General features: G+C 45.9%; 1 protein-coding gene across 12 annotated transcripts in view; it reads right to left on the reverse strand.

The window, feature by feature from the left end:
* Positions 1-8,743: 8,743 nt before the first annotated feature.
* The window catches only part of NCALD (neurocalcin delta), a 454,184-nt gene continuing 446,614 nt past the window's right edge, over positions 8,744-16,313 (reverse strand). For all 12 annotated transcript variants that reach the window (XM_063669002.1, XM_063669000.1, XM_054498378.2 and 9 more), the window contains 2 exons: positions 14,972-15,077; positions 8,744-11,595 (listed from right to left, as the gene is read on the reverse strand). In XM_063669002.1, coding sequence (XP_063525072.1) covers positions 11,498-11,595; positions 14,972-15,077 — 204 coding nt within the window. In that variant the 3' untranslated portion in view covers positions 8,744-11,497. The remainder of the gene's footprint in view (positions 11,596-14,971; positions 15,078-16,313) is intronic.

Below are 16,313 nucleotides of genomic sequence, written 5' to 3' on the forward strand. Positions count from 1 at the left end.
GTATCTGCTGGGGTTTCCTTGGTGGGTACCACTCTGTGGAGCCACCCACACTCCTTTAACTACTGTCCATGAGCAGCTCTGTTCCAAACAAGTAGCATTTCTACATTCTTCTACATCTTCCCATCTCTCTGTCTATACATGTTTGCAGCTTTCAAATCTTGGCTAAACATTTACCTTCAGGAAGCCTCCCTTGACCAACTTCAACCCCAGCAGCATCTCCAGCAGCCTCTGTGCCTAGACCAGGGACTGGGAAGTTAGGGCCTGGAGGAAGCGCTCATTGCAGAGCCTTCTGGAGAGATCCTGGGATTAGAAATGGGCCCCAAGGATTGTTGTCATGACTGTGTTCCACAGCCTCATTAGGAGGTCTTGGTGCTCTCCCCAGCTGCCCAAGTAGGTCCAGCTGAGGACACGAGCTGGTCTCCACATCTCCTGAGGCAGCCTCCCCCTTGGCCCGTGGCAGCCACAGTCCTGCTGTTAGGTGCTCGCCACGTGTGCCACCCAGCTACCTGGAATGAGACGCTGGTTGGATAGGTGATGACGGTTGTCAGTGTCGTGAAGTTCAGTACCAGCTCTTGTCTTCTACTCTCTACACTGATTCAGTTCAATTACTCTGGACCTGATGTTTTGCCATGTGCTGGAGAGAGAGGCAAATTAGACACAGGCTGCCCTCATAGGAGGTGGGGTGCAAAAGGATAGTGATCTGGAAACTTGGGAATGGATTTTGGGGACTCAGGAATTCTACAGTGGGGCCTCTGATCAGCCAGAAGCAGCAAGAAAGAGGAAGAGGATGGTGAAAAGGCACCAAGGGGGGTGGAGCCAAGATGGCCGAATAGGAACAGCTCTGGTCTACAGCTCCCAGCATGAGTGATGCAGAAGACAGTTGATTTCTGCACTTCCATCTGAGGTACCAGGTTCATCTCACTAGGGAGTGCCAGACAGTGAGTACAGGACAGTGGGTGCAGCGCACCGTGCGTGAGCTGAAGCAGGGCGAGGCATTACCTCACTCGGGAAGCGCAAGGGGTCAGGGAGTTCCCTTTCCTAGTCAAAGAAAGGGGTGACAGATGGCACCTGGAAAATTGGGTCATTCCCACCCTAATACTGTGCTTTTCCGACGGGCTTAAAAAACGGCACACCAGGAGATTATATCCCGCACCTGGCTTGGAGGGTCCTATGCCCACGGAGTCTCCCTGATTGCTAGCACAGCAGTCTGAGATCAAACTGCAAGGCGGCAGCGAGGCTGGGGGAGGGGCGCCTGCCATTGCCCAGGCTTGATTAGGCAAACAAAGCAGCCTGGAAGCTCGAACTGGGTAGAGCCCACCACAGCTCAAGGAGGCCTGCCTGCCTCTGTAGGCTCCACCTCTGGGGGCAGGGCACAGACAAACAAAAAGACAGCAGTAACCTCTGCAGACTTAAATGTCCCTGTCTGACAGCTTTGAAGAGAGTAGTGGTTCTCTCAGCACACAGCTGGAGATCTGAGAATGGGCAGACTGCCTCCTCAAGCAGGTCCTTGATCCCTGAGCAGCCTAACTGGGGCACCCCCCAGTAGGGGCAGACTGACAACTCACACGGCCGGGTACTCCTCTGAGACAAAACTTCCAGAGGAACGATCAGGCAGCAGCATTTGCGGTTCACCAAGATCCGCTGTTCTACAGCCACCGCTGTTCTGCAGCCACCGCTACTGATACCCAGGCAAACAGGGTCTGGAGTGGACCTCTAGCAAACTTCAACAGACCTGCAGCTGAGGGACCTGTCTGTTAGAAGGAAAACTAACAAACAGAAAGAACATCCACACCAAAAACCCTTCTGTACATCACCATCATCAAAGACCAAAAGTAGATAAAGCCACAAAGATGGGGAAAAAACAGAGCAGAAAAACTGAAAACTCTAAAAAGCAAAGTGCCTCTCCTCCTCCAAAGGAATGCAACTCCTCAACAGCAATGGAACAAAGCTGGACGGAGAATGACTTTGACAAGCTGAGAGAAGAAGGCTTCAGACAATCAATCTACTCCGAGCTACAGGAGAAAATTCAAACCAATGACAAAGAAGTTAAAAACTTTGAAAAAAATTAGACGAATGGATAACTAGAATAACCAACGCAGAGAAGTCCTTAAGGGAGCTGATGGAGCTGAAAGCCAAGGCTCGAGAACTATGTGAAGAATGCAGAAGCCTCAGGAGCCGATGCGATCAACTGGAAGAAAGGGTATCAGTGATGGAAGATGAAATGAATGAAATGAAGCGAGAAGGGAAGTTTAGAGAAAAAAGAATAAAAAGAAACGAACAAAGCCTCCAAGAAATATGGGACTATGTGAAAAGACCAAATCTACGTCTGATTGGTGTACCTGAAAGTGACGGGGAGAATGGAACCAAGTTGGAAAACACTCTGCAGGATATTATCCAGGAGAACTTCCCCAATCTAGCAAGGCAGGCAAACATTCAGATTCAGGAAATACAGAGAATGCCACAAAGGTACTCCCCGAGAAGAGCAACTCCAAGAAACATAATTGTCAGATTCACCAAAGTTGAAATGAAGGAAAAAATGTTAAGGGCAGCCAGAGAGAAAGGTCGGGTTACCCACAAAGGAAAACCCATCAGACTAACAGCTGATCTCTCGTCAGAAACTCTACAAGCCAGAAGAGAGTGGGGGCCAATATTCAACATTCTTAAAGAAAAGAATTTTCAACCCAGAATTTCATATCCAGCCAAACTAAACTTCATAAGTGAAGGAGAAATAAAATACTTTACAGACAAGCAAATGCTGAGAGATTTTGTCACCACCAGACCTGCCCTAAAAGAGCTCCTGAAGGAAGCACTAAACATGGAAAGGAACAACCTGTACCAGCCACTGCAAAAACATGACAAAATGTAAAGACCATCAAGGCTAGGAAGAAAACTGCATCAACTAACGAGCAAAATAACCAGCTAACATCATAATGACAGGGCCAAATACACACATAACAATATTAACTTTAAATGTAAATGGGCTAAATGCTCCAATTAAAAGACACAGACTGACAAATTGGATAAAGAGTCAAGACCCATCAGTGTGCTGTATTCAGGAAACCCATCTCACGTGCAGAGACACACATAGGCTCAAAATAAAGGGATGCAGGAAGATCTACCAAGCAAATGGAAAACAAAAAAAGGCAGGGGTTGCAATCCTAGTGTCTGATAAAACAGACTTTAAACCAACAAAGATCAAAAGAGACAAAGAAGGCCATTATATAATGGTAAAGGGATGAATTCAACAAGAAGAGCTAACTATCCTAAATATATATGCACCCAATACAGGAGCACCCAGATTCATAAAGCAAGTCCTTAGAGACCTACAAAGAGACTTAGACTCCCACACAACTTTAACACCCCACTGTCAACATTAGACAGATCAACGAGACAGAAAGTTAAAAAGGATACCCAGGAATTGAACTCAGCTCTGCAGCAAGTGAACCTAATAGACATCTACAGAACTCTCCACCCCAAATCAAAAGAATATACATTTTTTTCAGCACCACACCTATTCCAAAATTGACCACATAGCTGGAAGTGAAGCACTCCTCAGCAAATGTAAAAGAACAGAAATTATAACAAACTGTCTCTCAGACCACAGTGCAATCAAACTAGAACTCAGGACTAAGAAACTCACTCAAAACCGCTCAACTACATGGAAACTGAACAACCTGCTCCTGAATGACTACTGGCTACATAACAAAATGAAGGCAGAAATAAAGATGTTCTTTGAAACCAACGAGAAGAAAGACACAACATACCAGAATCTCTGGGACACATTCAAAGCAGTGTGTAGAGGGAAATTTAGAGCACTAAATGCCCACAAGAGAAAGCAGGAAAGATCCAAAATTGACACCCTAACGTCACAATTAAAAGAACTAGAAAAGCAAGAACAAACACATTCAAAAGCTAGCAGAAGGCAAGAAATAACTAAAATCAGAGCAGAACTGAAGGAAATAGAGACACAGAAAACCCTTCAAAAAATCAATGAATCCAGGAGCTGGTTTTTTGAAAAGATCAACAAAATTGATAGACTGCTAGCAAGACTAATAAACAAGACCAGAGAGAAGAATCAAATAGACACAATAAAAAATGATAAAGGGAATATCACCACCAATCCCACAGAAATACAAACTACCATCAGAGAATACTACAAACACCTCTACGCAAATAAACTAGAAAATCTAGAAGAAATGGATAAATTCCTCGACACATACACCCTCCCAAGACTAAACCAGGAAGAAGTTGAATCTCTGAATAGACCAATAACAGGCTCTGAAATTGAGGCAGTAATCAATAGCTTACCAACCAAAAAAAGTCCAGGACCAGATGGATTCACAGCCGAATTCTACCAGAGGTACAAGGAGGAGCTGCTACCATTCCTTCTGAAACTATTCCAATCAATAGAAAAAGAGGGAATCCTCCCTAACTCATTTTATGAGGCCAGCATCATCCTGATACCAAAGCCTGGCAGAGACACAACCAAAAAATAAAATTTTAGACCAATATCCTTGATGAGCATTGATGCAAAAATCCTCAATAAAATACTGGCAAATCGAATCCAGCAGCGCATCAAAAAGCTTATCCACCATGATCAAGTGGGCTTCATCCCTGGGATGCAAGGCTGGTTCAACATATGCAAATCAATAAATGTAATCCAGCATATAAACAGAACCAAGGACAAAAACCACATGATTATCTCAATAGATGCAGAAAAGGCCTTTGACAAAATTCAACAACCCTTCATGCTAAAAACTCTCAATAAGTTAGGTATTGATGGGACGTATCTCAAAATAATAAGAGCTATCTGTGACAAACCCACAGCCAATATCATACTGAATGGGCAAAAACTGGAAGCATTCCCTTTGAAAACTGGTGCAAGACAAGGATGCCCTCTCTCACCACTCCTATTCAACATAGTGTTGGAAGTTCTGGCCAGGGCATTCAGGCAGGAGAAAGAAATGAAGGGTATTCAATTAGGAAAAGAGGAAGTCAAATTTTCCCTGTTTGCAGATGACATGATTGTATATCTAGAAAACCCCATCATCTCAGCCCAAAATCTCCTTAAGCTGATAAGCAACTTCAGCAAAGTCTCAGGATACAAAATCAATGTACAAAAATCACAAGCATTCTTATACACCAATAACAGACAAACAGAGAGCCAAATCATGAGTGAACTCCCATTCACAATTGCTTCAAAGAGAATAAAATACCTAGGAATCCAACTTACAAGGGACGTGAAGGACCTCTTCAAGGAGAACTACAAGCCACTGCTCAATGAAAAAAAGAGGATACAAACAAATGGAAGAACATTCCATGCTCATGGGTAGGAAGGATCAATATCGTGAAAATGGCCATACTGCCCAAGGTAATTTATAGATTCAACACCATCCCCATCAAGCTACAAATGACTTTCTTCATAGGAAAAAACTACTTTAAAGTTCATATGGAACCAAAAAAGAGCCCGCATCGCCAAGTCAGTCCTAAGCCAAAAGAACAAAGCTGGAGGCATCACGCTACCTGACTTCAAACTATACTACAAGGCTACAGTAACCAAAATGGCAAGGTACTGGTACCAAAACAGAGATATAGATCAATGGAACAGAACAGAGCCCTCAGAAATAATGCCACATATCTACAACCATCTGATCTTTGACAAACCTGACAAAAACAAGCAATGGGGAAAGGATTCCCTATTTAATAAATGATGCTGGGAAAACTGGCTAGCCATATGTAGAAAGCTGAAACTGGATCCTTTCCTTACACCTTATGCAAAAATTAATTCAAGATGGATTAAAGACTTAAACGTTAGACCTAAAACCATAAAAACTCTAGAAGAAAACCTAGGCAATACCATTCAGGACATAGGCATGGGCAAGGACTTCATGTCTAAAACACCAAAAGCAATGGCAACAAAAGCCAAAATTGACAAATGGGATCTCATTAAACTAAAGAGCTTCTGCACAGCAAAAGAAACTACCATCAGAGTGAACAGGCAACCTACAGAATGGGAGAAAATTTTCGCAACCTACTCATCTGACAAAGGGCTAATATCCAGAATCTACAATGAACTCAAACAAATTTACAAGAAAAAATCAAACAACCCCATCAAAAAGTGGGCGAAGGATATGAACAGACACTTCTCAAAAGAAGACATTTATGCAGCCAAAAAACACATGAAAAAATGCTCATCATCACTGGCCATCAGAGAAATGCAAATCAAAACCACAATGAGATACCATCTCACACCAGTTAGAATGGCAATCATTAAAAAGTCAGGAAACAACAGGTGCTGGAGAGGATGTGGAGAAATAGGAACACTTTTACACTGTTGGTGGGACTGTAAACTAGTTCAACCCTTGTGGAAGTCAGTGTGGCGATTCCTCCGGGATCTAGAACTAGAAATACCATTTGACCCAGCCATCCCATTACTGGGTATATACCCAATGGACTATAAATCATGCTGCTATAAAGACACATGCACACGTATGTTTATTGTGGCACTATTCACAATAGCAAAGACTTGGAACAAACCCAAATGTCCAACAACGATAGACTGGATTAAGAAAATGTGGCACATATACACCATGGAATACTATGAAGCCATAAAAAATGAAGAGTTCATGTCCTTTGTAGGGACATGGATGAAACTGGAAACCATTATTCTCAGCAAACTATCTCAAGGACAAAAAACCAAACACCACATGTTTTCACTCATAGGTGGGAATTGAACAATGAGAACACATGGACACAGGAAGGGGAACATCACACTCCGGGGACTGTTGTGGGGTGGGGGGAGGGGGGAGGGATAGCATTAGGAGATATACCTAATGCTAAATGACGAGTTAATGGGTGCAGCACACCAACATGGCACATGTATACATATGTAACAAACCTGCACATTGTGCACATGTATCCTAAAACTTAAAGTATAATAATAATAATAATAATAATAATAATAATGATAATTATAAAAGGCACCAAGGTGAACATCATCCGCTTGATCCCTGGCAGCAAACACCCCTCACAGACCACTGAGGAAAGAACTTTATTTCTGTTCTGCCATGGGATGTAGGTGTAAGCTACTTTGTAATTGTTTTCAAGGCATTGGCTGTGAGCTTGGGTTTCCTACTTCTTTGCTAATAACCCCGACCATCCCCACCCCCATGCCTACCTCCAAGATTGTATATAGTGCTTGGTTCTATGTTCAGCTGCCACTGGACACTCAACGGGAACCCAATAAAGTGATTAAATACTGGTATTGGAAAAAAAATATACATCTTGAGACAGTGTCTTTACCTGTCTGTCTTCATGAGGATTATGTATTGGTAGCAGAGGTGAGTATTTAATAAGGGTTAGAAGGCCCCACTACCCCTGCATTTTGAAGCATTTTCACCATTTCTTTTAAAGAACTATTACAATGTCAGCCATTTCCTGGAACAGTGTTAGAAAAAAAGTCATGAAATAAGGCTGGGATGCTCTCAGAATAATCATTGTGTGCATTCCCAAGGGTGTCCGGGACCATGCATTTTATGTTAGCACCCAGTACAGCAAGTGCCCAGGACCTAAGTTCTGGACATGTGGTCAGCATTCACTGTAGAGAACCCTGCTTGAAATGAATAGATCATTGGTGATACCCTCAGCCTGAACATCTTTCCCTATGCAATAATCTGTCCTAGGTGGATTTGACTGATATTCTACTGACTTACAAAACATAAGACTCAATGTTTTTTTCTCTGTTTCTTCGGCCACCTCAAAAACCAGAAAATTTCAGGAAAGTGTTCAGCATACTTCCGGCAAAGACAAGCAAGGCAAGAGAAGGAGGTCCATTCCTTCAAAGGCAGTTCTTGTGCTCTCCTTTCTGCCTCGACTGAGAGAACACTTGGACTCTTCCTCAGCTGGTGGGTACCAAACTAGGATGTGTGGGGACTCAGTTGGGTTGGGGCAGCAGAACAATGTCCTGAAAATAGGAGCCTCGGGTTTGGAAATTTGCTGAAAATTCCCAGGTTGCTGGTAGGCAGGCTCCTGATGAGATTGGAGATGCCTAGCCACCTTCTCAGGATCAGACTTGTGTTATTCATGCTCAGGACTCATGGTGTCAGGGCCATCACTGGTCCATAGTGGCCAACTGTGTGCAGTAGGAAGACTCCCTTGAGGGCAACTCTGCCCCCACACATGGTCTAGTTGGCCCGTGAAGCTCTCCCATAGCTAAAACTCAAGTTAGCAAGATGGCAGCTCCTTTTCTCTCCATTGACGGCCTCCTGTGCTGGAGGCAAGGCCAATGACAGCAACAACAGCCAACACCATGATCGGAACTGGCTTTCAGTGTGTAGGCTCTGCCTCATGTCATCTTTTTCACTGAATCTTCTCAGGCTGAGAGGGGTGAAGAGGTTATTTCCTGAAGCTTACCCAGATCCCATTGAAGGGGAGGTTGCCTCAGTTTCTCCCTTTATTGTACCTAACATTTGGACTCTAGTTTGAGGAAGGAGAGGATATGGGAAGAAAGTGGAGACCATGGAGGGAGGGATGTAAGGAAGCCCATATGAAGACCAAGGATGCCTTCAGACAGAACTTTGGGGTCAGCAGCCTCTCTCATCCCCCACTCACAAACCTTGGTTCCTTGTGTCGCTCTAGGCAGGAAGAATACCCAGGAGAAGGCCAGTATCAGAAGCTAGAGCCTCAGTGAGGCACAGATTCAGCTGGGGCAGTTTAGGCATGAAAATCTCATGTTCCAATCATGTTAAACCAAAAACATGCTTTAATGCCAGGCAAGAGCTACACAGTCAACTGATATACGGGCCACTCCATAGGCTATGATTTATAAATTATGTATTAAATCCACCGTGGGATACTGATGGGATGGGACAGCACCCCCAGCCCCCTCCCACTCTGAACGATGTATGAACAGTTGAGCACTCTGTAGAATCCTTCAGGCCGTAAGCCACTTTATTCCAGTCCCTTGAACATCACAGGCTGGTTTTATTTGGGACAGAACAGGTTTTATTTCCAAAGGTCCCTGAACACAGCAATGACGATGAACAGCCCAGCAGAGAAGTGACATAAACCTTGAGGCATGCAGCCTTCTGGGTGCTGTGGAGTCCCTTGGCCAAACTTCAGTGCACTGGATTCGACATACAAAGACCTTCCTGGGAAGGAGAAGGAGAAAAACAACCTCCGAGAAAATACAGACAGGGTCAGTGGCAGGCCAGGACAGGGACTATTTCCATACATTCTGGAAGTGTCAGTGTTCCTCAGCCTGCATGCGGCTCACTTTTCTTTCTGGAACAGCTGGAGACCTCTACTCCTCACTCCAGCTCTAGGTTCCAAGGAACAGAGTGGGTCTGGCTCAGCGAGATGTCATGACTAAGGGCAGAGCCCAGGCAGGTTTCTCAAAACATTAACTGATTCCACCTACCAAAGGAGAATCAAAGGAAGGAACTAGGACTTCGATTCAGAGCAGGGAAAAGAGGGATGCAGCTCCTGAGCACTGCCAATAGGGCATGCTAGGTCTCCTCACCCAGTCTGCCTTCTGTGTCTTAGGTTAATTCGCTATTTTTCAAACACAGATTTTAACACTTGGCCATGGAGGAATTTGGCAAGTCTTGGTACAGAACCACTGTGAGGAACTGACCCCTGGGGGAAGACTAGGATTATTTTTACGGAGTCTAGGTCTCAAAATTTCACCCTATGGATTTGGTTCTTTTTGGTCTACCATACAAATTTGGATTTCTGCTACCAATTAAAGCAGACCCAAGTCATATATAAAAACCTGGACGTTAGCATGTCTAGCCACATTTTTCTCCTGGTCATGATATCTGTCTTTCTGTGGTTCCTGTTTTTGGCAAGTGGCTTGGCAGCAAATATACCCACTAGGGACCTCTCTGCCTTCTCTTAGGGGCAAATTCCCCATCAACAACCTTGAGTATTTGGGCCTCCCTTTGCTAACTACTTGCAAGAGTATGACTTGCCTGTAACCAGCAAGTTTTTACTCTTAGCTTTCAATTCAAATCAGTGTGTATGAGGTCACCAGACCAAACAGCAAATCAGACTTGTGCTGTCACTTCTGGAAATAGAAGTCTGCATTCAAAGAGCACAGCAATGGAAAATACTTTTGGATTCTCCATAGGGGGCCCTTGGAAACCACAGATACACTTGCCCATGTCTTTATGATGAATTTGATGACTGGCCAACCTCTGATTCTTTAACAGGGGCAGGGAAACTGAATATTCCAGACCTGGCTCCCTAACCATGCACATAGATTAAACCACTGGGAAGTTCCAAGAATGTATGTGATTTTTTTTCGAGTCTGCAGAGTATTGATCTGCTCAGAAAAGCACCATGCCGCCAGTCTAATGCTGTCAATGGGCTGCTGGGCCTGAGAGGCAAACCACCCTACTGGTCCCCTGTCATACATGTTAATATTCCTGTGCTCCAATTGTCCTGTCCCACTACCACCTGCTCTGTGTCTGCCCTCTAGGCATGGCCACTCTGGAAATGCATTCAAAATTAAAGTTGGGCCCTAGTCAGGGTTACTTTGTATTTTTATGGAATATATAAAATATACTTGTCGATTGGTACATTTGTGCAAAGAGATATGACTTCAAAACAAGACAGACATTCATTATAGTTGTCTTACTTCACAATAAGCTACTAAAAACAGTCTTCTGGAATAAGATTGTATTAGTGCTCACTAAACATGCATTTCATTTAAACAAGGCAAAACACTTAATTTGGTCTGCATTACCCAATATGTTATATACAGCCATCTTTTTATTTTATTACAATAGGCAACAAGATGGGTCTGGTTTTGGAATATGTTACCATTTGTGTTTAATTTCCAAAGACACGCATATTAGCTCAACTAGTGTAAACCTGTGAAAAAATAGCTGAGCCATCTTTTTCCTCTCCTCTATTAATTTACCTTGAAATGTTCACAGCTTAGAAACTACAGCCTGCTGGGGAAGAGGGGGGAGTGGGCCCCCATGGGGAAATGTCCCAGCTCGCTGGAATAGCCTCACCCCAGAGGGTAACTTGTTCTTGGGGAATCCAGCATCCGGTGCCATCCATCACCCCTACGGAATGTGTGACAACAGACCCAGGTGGGGAGTTTTGTCTTTCAAACAAAAGCCCCTTGAAGCTTGCAATAGAATCACAGGACTGGATGGGTTTCCCTTCTTTTGCCCCTACCCCCGAGTCTTAGGTTTTAGAACAGAGACATTAGAATAAAAAAAAAATAGTAACGATTAAAAATCATCAAACAATGAACACCACGAAGTCTGTCCATGCTCTCCACAAGCACACTGGGGCTCTGGGCATTCCCACGAAGCATCCACGACAAAAGAAGCTGAAGGCGTCACAGAGGAAGGTGCATCAGACCGCACAGGGGACGGCATCACCATTGATATTGTTTGGCAAAAAAAAAAAAAAAATTGTTAAAAAGAAGAATCAAAAGGGAACACAAGCAGCTCTACAATTCGATTGGTGGGCGCAGGGCTCAGAACTGGCCGGCACTGCTCGGGTCACACTGCAGGAGGCGCACAATGGACGGGTCGCTTTTGGCTCCTCGGATGAACTCTTCCAGGGAGAGTTTTCCTAGGAAGCAAGAGGACGGGTGAGTGGTGGCTGGTGGCAGCTGCATGAGCTTACACCATTCCCACTACTGTGTGCTGGGCAGTGTCGATTCATCTGCCTGCAGCCTCACTGCCCCTGTGACACACAGCACTCACCTGTGCCGGGGAAGAGCCCAGCGGAATCTCCAGGAACACTGCTGCCTCGTTCAACATGGCATTGCCAGCACTTAGGACAGTACATGTGGCAATCAAACACCGCTGCCTGAGAGCCCACTGTGTGCCCGGCCCTGGGCCCTGGACTGGGGAGAGGGTGGTGGATGATGCTGACTTGGTCCCTGACCTCCTGGCTCCAGGCACCCTGGAGAGGCTCACTCAGCATTTGTAAAATAAGTGGCCCTCCTGCCTTTATGAGGACGAGCTGGGCCCTGGCAGCACCCAGTTGGTTCCCATAATGTTCCCTGGAGCCTTCTGAGCCACTTTGTGTTCTTCAGGCCACTCTGTGTTCTTAGGTTTGCTGCAAGAGCCCATCCTATCTTGGGGAAGAAGCCATGGACATAAGTGTTCATATACCACGGGAAGACAGCTGTGCCTCCATCTGAGGTCAGGGGAAGAGCAGTGTATGTTCAAGGCAGAGGGTAACCCATGGGTTTCTGCCTCTCAGTTAGGGTGCTCCCCTGCTACCCTGATGTGCTGGAGGAGGGAGGCTCAGCAGCCTGGGCTCCCACTCCGACCCTGGTGACCTTTCCTTTCTGCTTACACTGGAGCACGTACAGAATTCTCTTCCAGGAAGGCCCTTCTGTCACTTGTGGAGAGGAGGGGAGGGGGTAGGGTAGGAGTTGGGGGACTGCAACGCTTTCCCCATTCCTGGTGCTTCCAGAAGGACCCTTCCTCTTTGTCTACCCCACCACTGGGAGTGAAGTGACACGCTCGATTGGTAAATTTGGGAGGAATTGCCGGGCATCTTCGCCCAGCTTTACCTTCCCTTTTTCTCTTGAAAGGAGGTGCCCCAGAGAGGATTTATTTCCATCTGCTCCTCCAAGGGCAGCATCCGGCCTGCCCGGCTCTGCACGCCTGTGGGTTTTTCAGCACGCCCTTGGACTCTCACGCTAAGCCATAGCCTCCAGTGTCTCTCTATCTTTTGACCTCTGTCCTCTTTTATTTCTCAACTTACTCCAAACTCGACAGGAGGGGGCCTCCCCCAACAGAAACACTAACAAACATATCTTCTCCTCAGCCACAACTCCCTCCCCGCCAGAACCTAGTTCTTGTTTAATGAAACCCACTTTATCTCCATGAAGGAAAACGATAGGGATGTATTTATTAATTTATTTTTAATTTGTAGAGCTGATCCCCTCCAAGCTTTGTGTTCTGGCCATTTTTTATGAGCCCTGCCCTGCCCACATAGTAGTTACAATGGTGATGACTTCCTCCAGCTTGGCAAGGCATGAGGGAAGGGAGACAGGTGTGGTCTCCGAACACTTTGCAATCTCTCAGAGGTCAGCTCTGGGAGGCACCAGCTGGAGGTAGCAGGGGCAGACCTGGAGCTCGGCATGACGTCTGGCTTTCTTCAGTTAACTGTCTGCATGATTCAGAGTTGGCTGCTAGGAGAACTTGCCTATAGGCCCAGATTTTTCTCTTCAAATCGGAGGCCAGAAGTTAGATTCCAAGAGCATCAGGCAAGCTAAATCTAAGGGTAGGTGACTCTAGGTGAGGACTGCTCTGCTCTCGGCAGGGAGGGGTGCAGGTGGCCTCAATCCTGGGGTCCAGCAGCCAAGCACTGAGCTGAAGCACCCAGTCTCCTGGTTGGTCTAAGATTCCTCTGACAGCTGTGAACTTACAGCCCCTCTTCCTCCTTCCTTCTACAGCTCCCACCCCCCTCCCCCAACCCTAACCTTTGAAAATTTAATTTAATTTTAAACATGAGTTTTTCCCTTAGAAAGGCACAAGTGTTTAGCAGTGAGTTGTGCTCTGAGAATGCTAACTCAATCCGGGCTCTGCAATCCCATAGCAGCAGAGTCCCAGTGGAAAGACCCTAATTCATTGCCTATGATCAACACACAGTTAGGGCTTTAGGGCTTTATCCTGTGACATCTGATCTTCCCCCATCCTTCAGCCCTATCCTAAAGAGCTGTCTGGACCTAGAGCACAGCACAAACCCATTGTGCTCCCTTGAGTACCAGTAAAACCTGCAGTTTAACATTAGCAAGTTAATTAACTATTAAAATAATCCTGTGCTTGTTTAGTCACAACTATTCATTGTGAATCAAAGCAAATAAGGGGACATAGGATGTTTCCAAATGGAATGGCACCTTTGTGGAGGAAACAAAGCAAGCAGATTGGCCCGTACCACACAAACCCAGATTCTCAGGCAGCTGTACCTGGGCGGGGGATAAAAGGAGACAGAGGTTCTCTGTACCGCGAAGCCTTCTGTTGTTCTATAGATCAGCGCCAGGTGGGGGACCCAAGTGCCTGTGAACATGGTTGATAAGAATTGCCGGGGCCTCTGAACAGATCGGGTGAGCTGATAATAACAGCAAGAGCTACAGAGCCGGGCCCTGAGCTGAGCTCTTTAAACTCAAGTATAACATTTAAATAGGGTTGCCAGATCTGGCGAATTAAATACAGGATGCCCCGTTAACTTTGAATTTCAGATAAACAGCAAATGACTTTTTTAGTTTGGTGTACTAATCCTAACAATTGTTTGCTGTTTATCTGAAATTCCAGGATAATTGGGCCTTCTGTATTCTATCTGGCAATTTAAGATCTAAAATCTTTCTGTTCTTAAGTTGGAAATGCAACCTTCTTTTTCACTTTGTTGGGTTTGAATTGTGAGTGGCACCATCAGGGTGGGAACCTGCTGGGCACCTTACTCCCTCACCACTACCCCGGGCACCTCAATGACTGTGGGAGCCCACTGTCTCTGGGAAACACATCATCTCAGTGCATGCACAGGAGACCCCAACAAAACCCCTTTGGCAGGCTGGAGTGAAAGCTGTTGGCATCTGGGTGGAATCACAGAATAACAACCCTCTCCCCATATTGATGAACTGGACTGTAGGGACCCAGCCTGCTGTAGCCTAGGCTTGTCCCGAGGATGGGTCTGTGCTAACAATGGTTTCTTGGTTCCTGTCATTCTTGCCCCACAAGATCCCTTCCGTTTTCTTGGAGGTAGAAGTTGACCTACAAGGAGGATAGAAAAAACTAGAAATAAGGCATTTTCCCCAATTCTGGGCTCAGCTCTCCTGTGGCCACCCGGTCCTCTCCCCTCCTACCCACCCGGGAGGCTTGGAGGATGAGCCGCTCACATGAAGGGCCTCGAGTGGCACTTCCCAGTCTGGACTCTCCAGTCCTTCCAGCAGCCCCCATCTGAGCAAAGCAGTGTAGCCCCCGCCTCCTACCATCTCTATTGGTGTCCATCTGGCGGAAGATCTTTTCTGTTCTTTTCTCTGGGGTTGACTCATCTTCAGGCATTTTCATTACGGAGGAAACCATCTTATAGATTGCCTGGGGACAGAAGCAGCATGGTGGTAAGACAGAAAAACAGTATGGCACACAATAGGCCTATCATTAAACCTCCCAAATGCGGGTTGAAGGGAATATCCCCATCCGCATTGGACCTAGTCCTACTCCTATTGATTGGTATAAGATGTGGAGGCATAGGTAGAAGCAGCCGGGCCCACAAAGCTTGTTCTCCTCCAGTGAGGACCTTCAGGAGGGACAACCAGCAGGAAGACCCAGTAGACCCCTGTGTCTCCAATGTTTTTTGTTTTTTGAGACAGGGTCTCATTCTGTCACTCAGGCTGGAGTGTAGTGGCATGCTTACGGCTCACTGCAGGCTCCATTTCACAGGCTCAAGCAATCTTCCCACCTCAGCCTCCTGAGCAGCTGGGACTAGAGGTACTCCCCACCACAAAGGGCTTTTTTTTTTTTTTTTTTTTTTTTGTACAGACAAGGTCTCATTATGTTGCCCAAGCTGGTCTCGAACTCTTGGGCTCAAGCTTCTCCTACCTCGGCCTCCCAAAGTGCTGGGATTACAGACATGCGCCACCTCTCCTAGCCGTCTCCATTGTTCATGTGCATACAAATCCCCTGGGAATCTTGTTAAAATGCAGAATCTGATTGGGTAGTGTGGGGGGAAGGGGTGGGGCTGAGAGTCTGTATTTTTAATGAGCTCCGGTGTGATGCTGATGCTGCTGTTCTGAAGACCCTGCTTTCAGAAGCAAGGTCCCCACTTTGAGGAGCAAGGCTGCAGATGACATTCCTCAGGCTAAAGAGGCAAGTGGATGCCTATCATGGACCCTCGAGAGTCCACAATGACCCCTCAAGGATGACAGACATGTGATACTCTGTAAGTGCGTGCCACATGTTCCCCCAGGCAGACTTCCAGTCCATTCCAGGGCTTTTCTCCCTGTGTGTGACAATGGTCTCACGTTCCTTCTCAGCAAGCTGCCAGGTAGTCCTGAGATGGAAACCACCTGCCATCAGAGCTCTGAATTATTATGCATCTTCAGGCTTGAGCTAAACTGGGTACAGCTATGAGATCTGACGGGTGAAAGAGGATTCTGGAGTTTTGTAAGCACTACTGAAACTATCACCCCACTGCCTGTGACCTCCACATGGGACTCAGTAAGGGCCCAAAGGCCTCTGTGGTGAAAGGTAGTTTTTATTTGGGAAGAGGAATGAAAAGTCATTGTTTTTATCCCCAGATCATGACTTTGCTAATCAGAGTCACTTTGGGCA

The sequence above is a fragment of the Pongo pygmaeus genome, chromosome 7 (genome assembly GCF_028885625.2).
Source record: "Pongo pygmaeus isolate AG05252 chromosome 7, NHGRI_mPonPyg2-v2.0_pri, whole genome shotgun sequence".
Lineage (NCBI taxonomy): Eukaryota > Metazoa > Chordata > Mammalia > Primates > Hominidae > Pongo > Pongo pygmaeus.